The sequence below is a fragment of the Ursus arctos genome, unplaced genomic scaffold (genome assembly GCF_023065955.2).
Source record: "Ursus arctos isolate Adak ecotype North America unplaced genomic scaffold, UrsArc2.0 scaffold_1, whole genome shotgun sequence".
Taxonomy (NCBI): Eukaryota; Metazoa; Chordata; class Mammalia; order Carnivora; family Ursidae; genus Ursus; species Ursus arctos.
In genome coordinates this window covers 41088974-41108540 of record NW_026622763.1, presented here as the reverse complement: position 1 = coordinate 41108540, position 19567 = coordinate 41088974, and the positions used below count along the sequence as shown (strand labels likewise).

The following is a 19567-nucleotide window of genomic DNA, read 5'->3' as shown; positions in this document are numbered from 1 at the left end:
TAGAACTAATTTGTTCAAGTTAACTAATTAATGGTCAAATTAATAAAAGTCATTAAATGATTAAAGATTAATATTACAGCTTAACACTGTTTTCATGACGCATGATTTTAAAATATGCATTTATCCCAGACCTTGCAATACAAATGAAGTTTTCTTAGATGAGATAAACCAAGGAAAATAAGCAAATTATATACTTAGTAATGTATGTGTAAATATATTTATGTATATCACACACACACACACACACACACACATTTTTTTTTAATGCTAAGTGACCGAATTGCAAATTTGGAGTCAATCATGGCATATTCTATTTAAGTCTGCTTTATATCAGTCAATGGCTTTTGCATCATTTGCATTGGTTTTTGTTTTTTTGGTTTTGTTGTTTTTCAGATGCACCCTGGCTCTTTTATCAGGATGCAGAGTATCTTTTTCATACCTATGCTGCAGAATGGCCCTCCTTTGAGTTTGTCTGTGCCTGGCTGCGTGGTGATCCTCTCACAATTCGTTCTGCACATGAGCAAGAATTTATCCACAGCAAAATAAGAGCGGTATCTGAATACAATTAACCATGAGAAATTCAGAGCTTAGCCCCTTCTTCTGTCTTTAGGGGGATTTTTAAATTTATTTATTTAACTTCAGACATTTATTTAAGTTTCATTTAAAGCCACAGATTTTTGAGAATTGATTTTCTTGTTATAAGGATTAAAAGAAAATTATGGAAACACAAGTTTACTATGTTGCTCAATCATTTCACTTATCTTCATTCTTTATTAGCAACAGTTATGAGTAAGTAGAGTTTTATTGCTTTAATGAGGTTCATCCAATCATTCAACATATATTTATTCAGAGTCTACTCTTCTAAGGCCTGGGGCTCTATCAGTGATTAAAATAGACCAAAATTCCTGCCCTTGGGGAGCTTATAGTCTAGTTTGAGAAGAAAGACTGTAATCAATATAAGTACATAGCATTACATAATATTTTATTAAAAGATAAATAGATAAATGCCACAGAGGAAAATAAAGCACACGTGAGGGACAAGGTGTGGGGGGTGGTGCTCATGGCTGTTTCAAAGTTATGAATTTTACTTACACTCAATATTCAGAAAATGATAAGGAGTGGTTTTCCATTTCAATTTAAGATAAAGACTTGGACAATCTTTGATGATCTAGGCTAATTGGAAAGGAGCATGCAAAACCTGTTAAATAATGAAGCAGATTGCCAAGGAATAGTGTATGTATTCAGTGTTATTTCTTCAACAAGCATTGATTGAGCATTAGGTATGTGTCAGTCATTGTGATATTTGTCAAAGACATAAAAATGTCTAGAACACAAAAATGAGATACAGTCTGTTTTTAAAAAGCTGGAAATAATAGTAAGAAATAATAGAAAAGGGAGCAATATGTACAAATTATCAAGGGGACACTAAGGGGAGAAACTTACTCCCAATTTTCCCTAGGAAATCTTTGAAAGTAAGAAAAAAGCTTTTTTCTTTTCCATAATTTAACATTATTTCATGATCACCAGGAATCCTTTCTTGAGCTATCATCTTTTCACATGTTTGTAAGTTGATGTTAAAACGAAGCTCTATATTTAAAGCATCCTTGGCGTGTAATAGAAATGTCCTACCTTACAGCTCATGGACCTTTTCCATTTCTATAATCCTGTTTGATGCATAGACAGTCTGCAAGGTGCAGGTAGGTCAGGACTACTACTGAGTTGTGACAGAAAAAGCTAAAAAACAGAGGGGTTAGGTGACAACCCACAGTTTCATAGAGTCTCAGTGATAGACCAACAACAAGAATGAGATATTCTCCACTATTGATTTGTGTGCTATTTTTTACCACCCTTCCTCTCCTACAAATGGAACACTCAAGCCAAATCCATGTTAAGCATCAACATGATGTCAGAAAATACATTTATTTCTTTAACAAGACAGCAGACACCTGGTGGCAATAACAAGACATCAGGTCAATGTCTGAAAACCAATCCATCCATCGACATGACAAAGTGCATGTCTCAAATGGAACTGATATTTGGCCAATACTTATTATAACTGTGTCAGGCACTGTGTTAAGTACTAATATTTAATGGCACTTAATCTTTCCAAAGATTCTCTGTGGGAAGTCTATTAATAGTACATTTTACAGTTGAGGAAGCTAAAACTCCAAAGAGGTGAAGCAACTTCCACAGCAGTGGAACCTGGAAGTGAACCCAGGTCATCATCTGACTTACAGGGTCATTTAAAAACCTTCTGCTGGCAGCAGAATAGGAGTGCAGGCGGGATACAAGAGCACAATGTCTTCGTTACATCAAAATCAAAAAAAGTTCTAAAATCCCTCTCCAAAAGATGGTGCCAGCTATGTCTCAGACATGAGCAATGGAAGTCTTCTTTGATCTTTCCAACAGAGCTTAGCTCCCCTAGGAATATATGCAGGTCTCCTCTCTTCACCTTTCCCTGAATTCACTCTCCCAATTATTAGCAGTTAGGAGTTAAAACCTCCCATAGAAGGAAACAGTAAAACCCATGGGTTTAGCTGTCTGAGAAGTCATACCTAGTGCCATGTTACTAGTTGAGGACTAGATCTAGTTGTGGTATCAAACCAGACAAACCTTGTGGTGTCTTACATGGCAAAATTGCTATCCAGCCTAAGACCATGTTGATACAGAATGCCCTGTCGGTATGATAGGTGAGCAGCTAACTGATCTGACACCACACTGTGTAACCCCCCCCCCCCAATTTACTGGATGGTTTAAAATGTGTAGACAGAAAAGGGGCAAGGGAGCTAAGGGAAAAGAGTATCAATTTAGAAAGAAGAAAGCTGTAAGTTCCCGAAGGAGTTCTTATCGCATAACCTATGGCTGTATTAGGCACTTTTTGGTGATGGTAGTAGTGATATTTATGGTGACCATTTACATTTCACGAGTAGAAAATCCATATCTATGAATGTACCACTAGAATGAGTCAGTCCAGAAGTTATTTTATTCCAGGATGAGGAACTAAACATGTAGAGGTCATACCACTCACTTTTGTGGCGTACTCATCCTATAAGTGCAGGAAGAATCAAAATAGTAATTAAATACCTTTTTAAAGATTTTATTTATTTATTTGAGAAAGATATATAGAGAGAGATATAGATATATATATATATATATATAGAGAGAGAGAGAGAGAGAGCATGAGCAGGGAGGAGAGGGAGAAGCAGACTCCTTTGAGTAGGGAGCCCAACTCTGGGTTCGATCCCAGGATCCTGGGATCATGACCTGAGCCAAAGGCAAATACTTAACCTTAACAGAGCTACCCAGGTGCCCCTAATTAAATATTTTTAATATTATATATGTGTTGTATAGTTTCCCTATAAAGAGTAGTAACTTAGAAATGTGAAAAACAAAAATAACATTTAGTTGGAAAGTGAAAGAATAACTATTGAAAAAGAAAGCTGGATGCAATTTTTTAAATCTGAAGCAGATTTTTTTTAACAAAGTGTTTCTATCTTAGAAAAGTGGTTAGTCAGTATTTTCTCTTTGAATAACAGAATACCACAGGCATGATGAGGGTGAATTTTTGAGTACTTCTTTTTTGAGCCATCTTGTAGTTTGGATTAATGCCAAAAAAGTAAAAAGCCATAAGCACTTTAGGAGTTGTTTAACATGAACTACTAGCCAATTAATCCGCTAACATTTTTATGCTGTGTTGTGCAATATTTGCATTTCAAAATTGCAATTTACTCTTATTTTTAATTTCATGTCTAGGGGCGCCTGGGTGGCTGTCACTTAAGCGTCTGCGGTCAGCTCAGGTCATGATCCAAGGGTCCTGGGAATTGAGCCCTGCATCAGGGTTCCCTACTCAGTGGGAAGCATATTTCTCCCTCTCCCTCTGCAGCTCCCCCTGCTTGTGCTCTCTCTCTCATACTCTCTCTCTCAAATAAATAAAATCTTAAAAAAAATAATTTCATGTCTAAATACTTCTAACAAAATATATCAAATCTATTAGTCATCCTCCAAAATATGGTGTTTTAAAACCTTAAAATAACTTGGTTTTGATATTTTTGATGGAAACATTTGAAGACATGACAGGTTACTCTTCCTTATATTACTTCATAGATCAATTACTTCATAGATTATGTTGGCTGTTGCTGTATTTTATTTTTTAAAAAGTATTCTTCCCATATGATGCTATCTATAATGGCTGTACCAAAACAGTTGATGTTATGAAATCTGTGGTCATATTACATTTCTTTGTATGAAAGAATATGAATAAGTCTTCTATTTTTGTGATTTGATGCCTAAGCTAAAATCTACAACATTCATTTTTTCACCATGGATTTTTCACCCTGGATATCTTCTAGCTTGTCCTTCTAGCTTGAGGTTCTATTCCGTATCACAACAGGTTGTGATGTGCCATGTGGAGGATCAGCCTGCTATAATTGAGGTGGTAATAAATATGTCACTTAAAATGTAATAGTTATAATTTCTCTTTAGAGGTCCTTAATTGGGGCAGTGAACAATCAGGCCATGATTTCCACTATTGTTGCACATGAGACCTCTTTAGATTGAATGAAATTGTTGTGGTTCTCCCACTGAGTTCACAGCCAGTCTCAATGGACCCATTCCAAAGCCTGACAATGGGAATCTAAATTCAGCATGTAAGAACATGTCCATGAAACAACACCTCAGGGATCCCAAATTATAGTTGTTCCATCTTGCATTATTCTCAAATTGCTGATATGGCAGACAGCCACACTGTTCAAGGAATAAAAATACCGGTTTATAAATTAAAATGTTAGAGAGCTATTAGGTTCTGTTATATGATGACCCAACACTCATGTGGAAAAAATACATATATCTTAAAGGGTATCCTCCAATTTTCACAGAATAAATGAAGTACAAATTTAAATATACAATGCCTTCAAATTAACAGGTTTTTAGCTTTAAAGTTAAGTTACATTTCATACATACACATAGCACACACACAATAAAGTATATTGATTTAGAGGTCTTAGAGAAACCCTTACTGCTTCTTCCTCTTTTATAGGTAAAGAGGGAATTTCAATTTCCTGGGTCATAAGTCCAGGATTACATCTGCTGTAATGTATGTGTGTGTGTATGCACACATGCGTGAACATGCTGTTTCATTTTATACTTTATTGTACTGAGACCTATGTGATAAATAATGGTACAAAATTAGTAAAATATAGAAATAATTTTCTAGTTGTTAAACACTGGAAGTTCTGTAGTGTTCCTTTGTCCCATTTGTGTCTCTCTATTAAAATGGGAAGGGTGCTTATATGCCAAAAATTCAAAACCCTTTTTACTATTGATGTCTTTGTGCCTTGAGTTGTTTTTCAGTGTGACATATGCAATGAACTATAAATCACTGAGATGATAAACCATTAAATTTTTAGTCAAAAAAGTAGGAGTCCACATTCCTATTTTACTTCATAATACTACTTTTTAAAGCCCTATTATGAGAGTTAGAAAATTTACTTTTAAATACATAGGGAAAATTGTAAGAAAGATTTTCAATATTTGATTCCAATTTCCCCTCATAATGAGGAGGGAGTACTTTAAAATAATGAAGTTTCAGGTTCTCTGAAGATGCTAGGCCTTAGTGTACTCTTCTTTAGATAATTGGGTAAAATACTGAAGAATAGAAAGCTATTAACAGCAACCCCATTAATCGTAATCGTGAAAAGGGAAAACAAGTAGAATAAATGCTGACATTTTCTTTTTTTCTTTTTAATAGCTATCAAAGTATGGTGTAAATTGGTGGATTGGACTTCGAGAAGAAAGAGCCAATGATGAATTTCGGTATGGACCTAGATCAATTTGCATTTTATTTTGTTTGACAGTTTTTATTGCAGAATGATTGGACTAGATCTTAGTGACCAATTGTTGAATAGCCTTCAAACATTATCTTTAACTTATAAATTTTCATTTCTTTAACCAAAAAAATGAGTATCTTTTTAATTTAATAAAAATTACCCAGAACTCCAAGAATGGTGTAGGAGATTGAATATACAGAATAAAAGAAGACCCTAAAATTCTTAATTTACCTACAGCTGGAGAGATGGAGCGCCAGTAATATACCAGAACTGGGACAAAGAAAGAGAAGGATCTATGAATAATCAGAGCCAGAGATGTGGCTTCATTTCATCCATAACAGGTTATTTTATTTATCCATTTTGGGGTTTATAATAAAAACTGACAATTTTCAGAAGGCTTAAAGTCTCCTTTTCATTGCATTAGTTCAATGAGAAGGTTTCGTTTGGCTAGCTTGCATTTTAATTGAATGTGATGAGTTTCATTAGTCTTAAGTGTTAAGGATGGCCATTCCTACAGTTAATTCCATGCATTCATGTTCTTGAAAATGAATTACAACCAAATAAGTCATTCCTCAAGAGCCAAAACAGCACCACAAATAGACCGGATGAAGCTGGTCAAGAAACAGTCAAAAAAACTAAGAGGCAGACCACAGAATGGGAGAAGATATGTGCAAATGATGCTACAGATAAAAGACTGGTATCCAAGATCTACAAAGAACTTCTCAAACTCAATACGTGAGAAACAAATAAATCATAAAATGGGCAGAAGATATGAACAGATACTTTTCCAATGATGACATACAAATGGCTAACAGACACATGAAAAAAATGTTCAAAATCATTAGCCATCAGGGAAATTCAAATCAAAACCACACTAAGATACCACCTTACGCCAGTTAGAATGGCAAAAAGTGACAAGGCAAGAAACAACAATTGTTGGAGAGGATGTGGAGAAAGGGGATCCCTCCTACATTGTTGGTGGGAATGCAAGTTGGTACAGCCACTCTGGAAAACAGTGTGGAGGTCCCTTAAAAAGTTAAAAATTGAGCTAGCCTATGACCCAGCCATTGCACTACTGGGTATTTACCCCAAAGATACAGATGTAGTGAAGAGAAGGGCCATACGCACCCCAATGTTCATAGCAGCATTGTCCACAACAGCTAAATCAAGGAAGGAACCGAGATGCCCTTCAACAGATGACTGGATTAAGAAGTTGTGGTCCATATATACAATGGAATATTACTCAGCTACCAGAAAGAACAAGTTCTCAACATTTGCTGCAACATGGACGGCACTGGGGGAGATAATGCTAAGTGAAATAAGTCAAGCAGAGAAAGACAATTATCATATGATTTCTCTCATCTATGGAACATAAGAACTAGGAAGATTGGTAGGGGAAGAAAGGGATAAAGAAAGGGGGGGTAATCAGAAGGGGGAATGAAGCATGAGAGACTATGGACTCTGAGAAAGAAACTGAGGGCTTCAGAGGGGAGGAGGGTGGGGGAATGGGATAGACTGGTGATAGGTAGTAAGGAGGGCACGTATTCCATGGTGCACTGGGTGTTATACGCAACTAATGAATCATCGAACTTTACATCAGAAACCAGGGATGTACTGTATGGTGACTAACATAATATAATAAAAAAAATTAAAAAAAAAATATACCCGACAAATACTAGTCTCTAAAAAATTTCAATGTGGGCCCATTTTTTAAATCTTTTCTTAATAATTCAGTTATAATTGGCCAGAACTTTAACCCCCGTGGAATTTACTTCCACTTTCCCATTTAAGAAAAATTTTCACTGAGTTCAGTATTTTTTTAATACTTGGCATTAACTGCTTCTTGCCATAGAACAACTATCTCCAGGCTATATTTAGAAATACATGTACCTTTAAGATGGGTTTTTTAATTTAATTCAATTCATCAGTACAATGTTATTTGGGTTGATTGTCCACTCATATCCATCCCACTCCTTCTATCCTATAAAAGGTAATTATGTTCCTGACCCTTAACAGATTCATAAGGAACCTGTACCCCAAATCAGGAGAGGGATAAACATGGAAGGCAATCCTTGGTGTAAGGGCATCTGCAGAGAACGGAAAGGGAAAACCACGTTGTTAATCAGCTCTCTTTTGCCAGCAGGTGTCACAACAGCCTACAGAAAGGCTGTTTTGTGATTCTGGAAGACTAGCGGCCACTCTGCATTGAAAATAGCATTCCAGCCCCTCCTTCAAAATGCCAACATTTTTTGGCTTATATCCCTCGCACAAGAAAACTGAAACTGCCTTTGCAATTTACATGCATCCTTGCCCTATTCTGGGATTTATAACTTGAATGCTAATGAAATGCATTCTATAACCTTTACTTTGCAAAATATAGCTCTTCTACATTAAAATACATTTTCCAGGAGGCTAAGGACTTTGGGATATATCTTCCTGAGGGTATGTCCATGTGTGCCTGTTTTTTTTAAGGGTCAGTGTTGAAGAGTGCTTCTTTTTTAGAAGTTACCGAGTTAATTTTTCAAAATTATATATTTTCTAAAGAATTACAAATTAGAAATGATCATCTATTGTTTTAGAATCTGTTTTCTCCTTATACTGAAGTTGAATATTTTAAAACAAAAACATTACTCTACATTCTTTTGTTAACCAAACCAAATATTCCCAGAACTTTAATCAGTTCTGTGATTGCAGTTGTAGTATTTTAGTTAGTTGGGGTTTGTTTGTTTGTTTGTTTTGCATTTGCAAAATTTCTACATTCTTGGATTAGATTTACTGATTTAGCACCCTGCCCAGTTTGCTCTTATTACTAGAGAACTCTACCATTAGCAGTTTAGTTCAATTTCTAGATTAAAAAAAAATTATGATAAACCATTAGCAGTCATAAAAATGTGATAGAGAATGCCTACAGAGAGTCAGCATTGTTTCAGGTCATTTCTAACCCATTTACTCCTCCAGGACTCTGGGCTAGTGAAGAGTGTTCCGTTTCTATGCCTAGCATCTGTAAACGAAAGAAGGTTTGGGTCATAGAGAAAGAGAAAGAGAAAGATACTCCAAAACAACATGGAACATGTCCCAGAGGATGGCTATATTTTAACTATAAGGTAAACTCATTTTCAAAAAGTTGCCTTTGTTTCTGTTTTGTAGATGTTTATTTTAGAACATAATCAAACAGTGGATGTGGCTTTGAAAAACCAGGAGTTGTCCGTTGGGAACTGGAATTTTTTGGTCACAACTTTCAAGAGATTTGAGTTTTCAGTGTGGGTAGGGGCAAACCTCTTGGAATAAAGAAACAGCCTGGCACCACCCTTCATTTGTAGACTTAGTTTTTGCTATTGACACAGTCATTCATTGTGCTGTGTGACTGTTTCATTAGGCGTGATGCATGCGAGCCTGTGTAACTAGACCCTGCCCCCAAATGAGCTGTCAACTCCAGAGGGCACAGCCTCCATCTTCTCCTTTTGTGTCTTCCCTGCCTGGAGCAGGCCCAGAGCTCCGCCCGCCTTGTGAATTGACCCACTAATAACATAACTCAGTCAATGTCATCTTGAGCCTCATAAAGCTGGTGCTTCCATGCAGAATTGAAAAAAATTTTTTTAAATTGCCAGTGGGGATATTGTAAACCAGATTTATTATTTCTGATACTGCCTCCAATTAAGGCCAAGACTTTCCCTCCACTCCTTATGTTTTATAATAAAATAACTTTATAGGCCTTAGGTGGAAGTAATTAAAATGCATCCCAAATTATAAATGTTTCATTCTTTGATAATGGAAAAACCCACACTGTGTCATAATTTAATATGTTAATATGAAATTTCTCTTTGATAGTGGACAGCCAGTTTTCAATCTGTATGTTCAGTTACATTTGGCAGAGCCTTCTCTTCTTTGTGATCTTCTTCTCATTGTTAATTTGTGTTGTGGGGCCATTTGGATTTTACAGGTATTTGTTGAGCACCTAATATATATTTGGCATTGATTTTTTTTTAATTGTGGTAAAATTCATATAATATAGAGTTTACCATCTTAAACATTTTTAAGTGTATAGAGCAATAGCATTAAGTATATTCACATAGTTATACATTGAATCTGCAGACCTTTTTCATCTTGTAAAACTGAAATCCTAAATCCAATAAACAATAACCCTTCACTTCCCCTCCCCCAGCCCCTGGCAACCCCATTCTACTTTCTGTTCCTATTAATGTGACTACTTCAGATACTACAGATAAGTAGAATCATACATTATTTGTCCTTTTGTGACTGGCATATTTCACTAAGCATATTGTCCCCCAGGTTCATCCATGTTAGAGCATATGTCAGAATTTCCTTCCTTTTTGAGACTGAATAATATTCCATTATATGTATATATCATATTTTGTTTTTCCACTCACCCACTGATGAACATTTGGGTTTCTTCCACCTTGTGGCTAAGAGTTTTTGCTGGGTGATTACACACACACACATATATATATATATATATATATATATATATATATATATATATATATATATATATATATATATATATATGATTTTATTGAATTTTTTAAATATACAGAATTGTTATCCCATCTTATATATAACAAAACCAAGACCAGTAACATTGTGTGCTTTTTCTGAAACTTCACAGCATATTTGTCAGGTTGTCAGGTTAAGAATAAACCTCAAGTTTCCTGACTTTCAGTCTGGTAGTCTTGTCTCTTCCCGACAGTTGCCACTTCATATAGGAATTTAAGAATTACCAGACCAGTGTAACTGCATGACACAGTCAGTCTGGTGGCACTATGAGAGATCTTCTAAAATATAGTTGTTTCCTAAAACTTTATAGTATTGAGATACATTTCAATAGTTAATATTTTCTGTCTGATTCCTATTTTCCCAAACTATAAAACCTACCAGTTATACATTTCAATATAAAAAATGTAGCAAGTATTCAATAGAACACTGAGTATTACTAAGTTTTGAATTAAAATCTTTGACAATTAGTTCTTTTTTAACATATTCTACTGTGGTAACATATATTTAAAATAAAATATGCCATTTTAACCATTTTTAAGTGTATGATTTAGTGGTATTAATTACATTCACAATGTTGTTCAACCATCCCCTCTATTTCCAAAACTTATCATCATCCCAAACAGAAACTCTGCAACTATTAAGCAGTAACTCCCAATTCCCCATCCCTCCAGCCCATGGTGAGTTCTAATCTATTTCCTATCTCTGTGAATTTGCCTGTTTAGATATTTCATATAAGTGAATTCATACGATATTTGTCCTTTTGTTTCTGGCTTATTTCACTCTGTGTAATGTTTTCAAATTTTATCCATATAATAGCTTGTATCAGAACTTCATCACTTTTTATGACTGAATAATATTCCATGCCACATTTTGTTTTTCCTGTCATCTGTTGAGGGACTTGGGTTGTTTCCACTTTCTGGTTGTTGTGAATAAATCTACAGTGAACATTGGCACACAGGTATCTGCTGGAGTCCCTGTTTTCACTTCTTTGGGGTATATGCCTAGGAATGGAATTACTCATATATCAATTCTATGTTTAACTTTTTGAGGAAATAGTAAACTGTTTTTGATGTGGCTAAACCATTTTACAAGCCTACCAGCAGCATATGCTAGCAATTTCTCCACATCTTTTTTTTAAAGATTTTATGTATATATTTGAGAGAGAGAGGGAGAGAGAGAACAAGCAGGGGGAGGGGCAGAGAAAGAAGCAACCTAAGCCGAAGGCAGATGCTTAACAGACTGAACCACTCAGGCGCTCCTTCTCCACATCTTTAGCAGCACTTGTTATTATCTTTTTAATTATTGCCATCCTAGTGCATCTCTAGTGTTATCTTATTGTGGTTTGATTTACATTTCCCTAATGGCTAATGATATTGAGTATCTTTTCATGTGCTTATTGGCCACTTGTATATTGTCTTAGAAGAATGTCTATTCTTTTACTTGGCTTATTTGTCTTTTTATTGTAGAGTTGTAGGAGTTCTTTACATATTCTAGATATTAAGCTCCTATCAGATACATGTTTTGCAAGTATTCTCTCCCATTCTATAAGCTTGCCTCTTCTAATGTCCTTTCATGCACAAAAGTTTTAATTTTAACAAAGTCCAATTTATCTAATTTTTCTTTTGTTATTCATGCTTTTGGTGCCATATCTAAGAATAGGTTGCCAAACCCAAGGTCATAAAAATTTACTTCTTATGTTTCTTCTAAGAGGTTTATGGTTTTAGCTCTTATATTAATGTTTTGGTCTATTTTTAGTTAATTTTCGTACCTTGCAACTACTAGGACAGATGCATCTTGGAGTGCTCTGTATGGAACAGCCACAAAGGAATGCCTATCTTGTCTCAAAATCACACTTTTGCTGCAGACAGTGAGCAACCCCAAAGTATGAACACAACTGTGTTAGTTACTAATCATAATTTCTCTGTGTGTCGAAGAGGATATTTTAAGGAACTTCACAGCAAATAAAATCCTTGGCATTAGAGAAATAATTCTCAGAAACTCTCAATGGTTGTTTTTGGTTCAGGCCTTGGCTATTATCCTCTCCCCAAACTTCTCTATCTGCACAGCTTAACTCCTGTCCATGTTTTCTCCTTTGTAAGCATATTGAGCATGTATGTATAGAGGCATGGTAGCAGTGATGGTGGAGCAGACTCAGGGCAGGAGAGCAAATGAATGCCTCCTTTCACAGAAATAGAAAAGGGCCTGAGTAAAGCACAAACACATACATGAGGGGAGAAAGGCTTTCTGAAGCAGGATTGGAGAGGATTAAAAATCCTCGTGTAGCTCAAAGTTTAAAAAAACGTTATTGATAACTAACAGCTAGATGAGTGGTTCACAGCCCTCATCAAATACTTAGAATCACCCCGTGAGCTTTTCAAAAATGTCAAGGTGCAGGAGACATCCTAAAGATTCTGATTTAATTGATCTGCATTGGGTCTACTTATCAGTGTTTTTTAAAAACTCCCTCGGTTATTCAAATGTGCAGCCAATATTTGCCCAGCAATGCAATAGTTGCACAACTTAGTCTTTGAATCATTCAGAGGATTTGACTAATAAATCCTGTCACAGCAGGCTACCTGAAAAAGGCGATCTTTTGGAGGGTGAGGTTATAGGGTCCTGAAGTGTCCCCACCCACCACACCTTCCCTTGCATAGAGATGGCTAAAATCCCACCATTGGAGTCTCACTCCTTTGCCTTGACTCTATTTTTGTTTTTAAGGGAAGTATTTCTGAGATTGCCTCATCTGTCATCTACACCTTGGAATAAGTGGGCTTATCAGATCATTAGAAAAACTGGTAATAGGAGGATTGAAAACAGAGAGGAGGAGTGCCCCACGGGGATGGCTCCCTTGATTAACAAAGTTACAGAAGGAAAACTGGGAGGTAGCAATGACAGGCATTATTCACGTCACAGTTCCGAATGAGCATCAGTATGGTATGTCCCACTAAATTTTGTTTCTTGTTTGTCAATTTCCTAGAGCTAATTTTTTTTCTGAGAAAAAAATCCTAGTTGGTTGACTAATTATCCACCTTTAAGAGTTTAAAACTGAGCTACCAGAACTTTAGCATCTTTTCTAATGTTTCATCAATTATTTTCTCTGTGTTTGATGATGTATGAGTCTTGACCTGGGATTACCCCTAGAAAAGTGAGTCATCTAAGATACTTGTCATGGCAGAGCTGTAAGCAGAAACAATTCTAAGTGTGCATGTGCTTGTGTGTGTATTAGGTTAACTTGTATGCTTCTACTCATGTATTTTTTTAATTAATCAATTTATTTATTTATTTATTTATTTATTTATTTATTTATTTATGGGAGAAAGAACAGGAGCAGGAGAGTGGGGGGAAGAGCAGAGGGAGAAGCAGACTTCCCACTGAGCAAGGAGCCCAATGCAGGGCTCAGTCCTGGGACTCTGTGGTCATGACCAGAGCCAAAGGCAGACACCTAACTGACTGAGCTACCCAGGCACCCCTACTCATACATTTTTATACAAGGATCTGGATTGAATGCTAATGGCTGCTTTGCACATCTAGTCTGAGATTAGCCAAAATTTGATTTCATGCACAAGATAGCTTTTCCTTTAAAAAAAACCTCTCCTCTTTTCTAAAAAATGTATTGACATCATTAACACTTTATTCATTCATTCATTCACTAAACTATGTTGGATATTGATAATTTGATGGTGAGGAAAAACTGACATAATCACTTCTCTTTTGTAGTTTACAGACTAAAGGGGGAATAAACATTAGTAAACCAATCAGGAGTATAACTCTATAACTGTCACACATGCAATGAAGGGGGAGTTACATAGTTCTCTAAAAGTTTTTAACAGGAGAACTTGACTGAGGTGGTTAGAAGGATAAGAAGCATTGAAAGCAGGGGGGTACGGCATGTGCTAAAGTCCTGTGGTGAGTGGGAATGTAACCTACTGAAGAAACTAAAGGAAGCATAGAGAACTAGAGTGTGAAAAGTGAGATGAAAAAGTTTCTGTTTTTATCCCAAGAACAATAGGAAGCCCCTCAAGGGTTTTAACTAAAGAAGGACATGATCAGGACTGATTTTTGAAAAGAATCATTCATGCTGGAATGGCAAAGACAGATTGGAGGAAGCAAGGATGAGGAAGGTTTTAGGGGTGGTTGGGAAGCTACTGTAATAGTCCAGGCAAGACAGAAGTAGTTTGGGCCAAGATGGTGAAGGCAGAGACTGTGAGGTGGCAGGAATGGGAAGAATGAGGGGAGGACTCCGAGAAATGGGATGTATGTCTAAATGGTAATTGAAAGGGGGATGGAGTGGGAAGTCAAGAGGACTCCCAGGTTTCAAGCTTATATAAATGCATGGCTGACTTTGCCAGTCAACATCGCTAAGAACACTGGAAAAGGACCAAGTTTGGGGGAAAGGTCATAAATTCCATTTTCAAATTTTGAACTGGAAATGACTTTCAGATAAAAAAAGAATTTTATATTCAAAGCTTGTTTGCAATACAGTAGGATATCCTTAATTCATAGCAATAATAAGAGATGCATTAAACTTGATCACATTTTGCAAATTAGTAAGTAAATAAATTATTTAAAATTGAGCGCTGTACTTCATCTTACTGCTTTGATTTAATTACTAATGACACCACTTTGAACTGTGTTAGTAAATACGTTTTTGGGTTTTTTTAGGAACAATGAAGTTGTGGTAATAGGAAATAGTCAAGCTAGTAAATCGTGGCTGAGGCAAACGTGGGGGGATGGTGGTGTAGAAGGGTAGGATGGGGGGGGGGCGTGTGTGTGTTTTCTGGAAAGATTTATTGAGCTAACTAAACCAACGAGGTTCATTGGTATTTATGAATGGTTCATTAGTGTGACTATCTGAACACAAGGTGAATTCACATTAAATGATAAGACTGCCTAATAATTAGTGTGTGCCACTCTTTGGAATTTGTAATTAGAGAAAAGAGGCAAAATGAAAGGAGACAGATAAAGGAATAGTTGTTATAAAATTAAAATCCTTTAAAGCTAATTCTGTTTCTTTGTGAAGCAAACAAGGTAAAGAGGACCAGAAGAATTGAAATTGTACTTCCTCGTTAGTTGGTAACTCCAGGCTTCATCAATGTTTCTGTTTTTTTATCCCCAAAACAGTGGACAATCCCTGATAGATAGATAGATAGATAGATAGATAGATAGATAGATAGATAGATAGAGATTTATGGAAAATCCCTAATAGTCACTAAAGAGTGACATGATCAGGATTAAGTTCTGAAAAGAACTGCCTGTGCACTATTGACATTTGGAGCTGGATAATTCTTTGTTATGAGGGGACTGACCTGTGAGTTATACAATCCTTAGCAGAATCCCTGTACTCTATCCACCAACAGCAAAGCTCCCCCCTTGAGCTGTGACGAACAAAAATGTCTCCAGATATTATTGAATGCTCCCCTTTGAGAACCATTGGACTAAATCTAGAAGGCCTGAGAATGTCATTTGACAACTATTTAGGGGTCTCTTGGCTTTAATCATATTCCATAAATATATTTACTGGGGAACTTCTTTGTTGTGATGTTCAAAGAAGAGTGACACTTAGTCTCTCTGCTTTTTAAGGAGTTTATGGTGATGGGGAAGGACTGTGAGACTGACAAATATAGAAATTAAAGGATGAGGAAAGATATCATTCCAAAGGAGGATGGGGAAGGATGCTCTCTCAAGTGTCGGCTTCCACTCTAGCCTAGAATTATCTTGTAACTGTAGTTTTCTCGGCGGTGAAATCTTGAGCTCTAACCTATCAATGACTTATTTCATTGATAAGAGAACAGTCCACATGGAATATCCTTTGTATACAATCCCTCCTGACTTCTCTGGAACTTTGCCTGACCCCCTATAGCCTTTCTTTTCTATCTCTCCCTCTCCCCTGATTCCACCTGGCCCTATTAACATGTTTAAATTTCAGTGATCTTTGGCTGAAGGTGGGGGGGGTATCTTCAACCCTCCCTGACCTGTCCAGTAGTTACTGTTCCATTTCTCACTCCATAATGACTAACCCTGCCATGCCACAGATATGATTCTCTCATGAGTAACAATCAACTCTCATTGCCAAATCCCATAGCCTTCTTTTTATGTTCCATTGACACTACTAGCCACCCTCCCTTCTGTTTCTCCTTCCTAGGTTTCCTTGGTTCTGCCCTGGCTTCCCTTTCCAGCTGTGCTCTGTTTTTTCTTTTCTGGCTCTTCTTTGTAGACTTACAAATCACATAGCTAACTCAAGTAATTAATCAATTAAAATACCTGATGTGGTTTGATTCCCTAGTATTCCTCTCTCACTTAAAGTGAGGAAGTGTATTCATAAATAAAATTGAACTAAGCTATTAATTGCTACCTCCAAATTTTTTTTTAAACTAAATCTACCACTATACACTTTGCAATCAGGCTGGCTCCTTTTTAAAAGGAATACTATTTTTCACTGAGCAGAAGACATTGTTCTGATATCCTGCATAACAAAACACATCCTTGCTTCTGTTTCAGCCAGATACAACTGCATGCAAATATTGACTTACCCTAAAAGCTGGTCCTCTGTTTTACTTTCATAACTTTGGAGGGGCTCAAAGAAAAAAATGAGGCATTTCTGCTTCAGAAAATTATAAAGAATTCTAAAGGTTGATCCTCAGTGTCTTTGGGAGGTTTTTAACTCATTTAGAAAAATATGGAAATGAATGCTTTTTTTGGGACATTTTTTTAAAGTGCCTTTTGGTGAAAATCCCCAAAGACCCAAGTAATTGGAAGAACTGGACGTCTGCTCAAGATTTCTGTGTTGAAGAAGGAGGGACACTAGTCGCCATTGAAAATGAGGTGGAGCAAGGTAGAGTACTCGATGTTCAATCAGCAAAAATAACCATTTTTATTCAAATATTATTAAAATGTTCCCCCACAACACTAGTATTTCCAAATCTACATTTTAAGTATTATATTGCTGATGACGCATAAATTTTCAGTTTAACCTGTAAGTTTATATCACGACATCTGTAAAAGGATATTGTATTGCTTATAAACTGCTGATTTTTGGAGGCTTTTGTCCCCCCAGTAGTCATGGAAAAAATAAGGACATATTTATGATCTTTATTTCAAAATGGCTAAAATAATCTGAGGTATACTCTTTTATAATTGCGTCGTATAATTTTTAGGTCTCTTTAGATTTACCTGTACACTTGTATTTGATATTTAGGCAATTGTATGCTTCAGTTTAAGTATAGTAGATAAATCCTCTTTTGTTTAGAAAGGCATTGAATGAACACTGGAAATAGTTTTGTTAATGATATGATGAAATCCCAGGCTTAGCCAGCTAATGTGTGTCAATTTAAACTGAAACAAAAGTGAAAGAGACTGCATTACCTTAATAAGAACAAAGTAACAAATTCCTACAATTGATTGGTAATTAAGTTTTGCTGTCATTTAAATAAAATCATAGCTATAAACAGAATTCAATGATTACCCAAATGGTTTATATGGTATTAAATCTGATAATGTATTCCTATTTTTCAGCTTTCATTACTATGAATCTTTTTGGCCAGACCACTAATGTGTGGATAGGGTTACAAAATGATAATTATGAAAAATGGGTAAATGGAAAGCCTGTGGCATACTCTAACTGGTCTCCATTTGATGTAATAAATGTAAGTTTTCAGATTTATTTTTTAGAAATCATTTTAGCAAGAGATCTTATTTGATACTTACTAAAGTATTTTTTTACTTCTTATACTTTATAAGCATAAATTTTTATTAGTCTGTTACTAATATATTAATTTTAATAATGTAATTACATATCATTTTCATGTGTTCCACTAATATAATTACTCTCACAATAATTATTTATCTTGTAGGTTATGAACTGATCTGTGAACAGGTTTATTAAATGCAAATAAAGGAATAATAGTGTTTGAATTTTTTTAATTGTCCTTAATAAAAATGTCAGCGTTACAATAATGCTGTATTTTACCATTTTCTTGAAAACATATGTATCTTTCTAAAGATTCCAAGTCATAACACCACTGAAGTTCAAAAACATATTCCTGTCTGTGCCTTGCTATCAAGTAATCCCAATTTTCATTTCACTGGAAAATGGTATTTTGAAGACTGTGGAAAAGAAGGTCATGGGTTTGTTTGTGAAAAAATACAGGGTAAGAAATATTTGCTTTTTTATTCCTTTCATCTTTATGCCCCACTCTTCTCTTCCATATTTGGTTTACACATTGTATGACTGTCATTTTCATAGCTAACAGTGACAGGCACTTACTTTTTGAGTTTTACATTTAATTACTCATTTAATCTCCACTACCCCAGGATTATACCCTCTAGTGGGGTTCTAAAGACTAGAGACCACTTGAGAGATGACCATGTTTAAGTATCCATTTTGGCCATATTAAATAGCTTTAACTGCTTTATTCTGGGTTTATGAGTGTGTTCAGGTAATGAAAAATACATTAAGAAAATGTTGGAAAAGAATCAGAGAAATAAACAAACTAATATTTCCTACTTTCTTGGAAACCTAAAAATGCTCTCTGTGGCTAAATATGGCATGCAGCATGTTTCTAGAGCTGATGATCAGAACCCCCAGTGACTTTTGGTGTGAAATACATATAAAAGCCATACTATTACACAGAGTGGGGTTGATGGTCAGGGTGGATGCACTGTAAGTGACCTTGAATAATAAAAATTAAAACAGCAAGAACAACAACAACAGCTCATATCTCACGCTTTCACCAAGTACAAGGCTTCCCTGTACCGTACTACTCTAGAAGACCATAGTTTGTGTCTGGAGCTGGGTAGAACTCTAGGAAGCCTGTTGTATGTACACTTACTTGGAATATGAATTATACCTCTTAGTGTTGCATGCATATGAACTCTTTAATGCACTAAGTATCATCTCCAGAAAAACAATTTCAGAGAAGCCCCATTTCCTAATTCACAGTTATCATTAAACATAGTAATAGTCAGGAACTGAAAGAAGATACCCAACCAGTTATAGCAAGAGTATTATGAGAAAAGCAGAGTCTTGTAGGGAAAGAAATATCAATATACCATGTACTTACACACTTATGATATACCTGGCACTGGGCCTTGGCTTCAGAAGCATTAAGGCATAAAAGCCTCCCAACAATGCTAGGATAAATAGGTAAAAGACTCCCCATATTTCAGATGAGAAACTTGAGGCTTAGAAAAAGTAAATAACGTATTCAAGGTCTCTCAAGTTAAAGACA

At 35.8% G+C, this 19567-nt stretch overlaps 1 protein-coding gene across 6 annotated transcripts in view; it reads left to right on the top strand.

Annotated features, from left to right (window-relative positions):
* PLA2R1 (phospholipase A2 receptor 1) overlaps window positions 1–19567 on the top strand; it is a 122140-nt gene that overhangs the window by 78472 nt on the left and 24101 nt on the right. For all 6 annotated transcript variants that reach the window (XM_044381541.3, XM_044381540.3, XM_026492706.4 and 3 more), the window contains 7 exons: window positions 394–551; window positions 5747–5811; window positions 6063–6166; window positions 8784–8929; window positions 17055–17172; window positions 17853–17983; window positions 18340–18487. In XM_044381541.3, the coding sequence (XP_044237476.2) occupies window positions 394–551; window positions 5747–5811; window positions 6063–6166; window positions 8784–8929; window positions 17055–17172; window positions 17853–17983; window positions 18340–18487 (870 nt within the window). The remainder of the gene's footprint in view (window positions 1–393; window positions 552–5746; window positions 5812–6062; window positions 6167–8783; window positions 8930–17054; window positions 17173–17852; window positions 17984–18339; window positions 18488–19567) is intronic.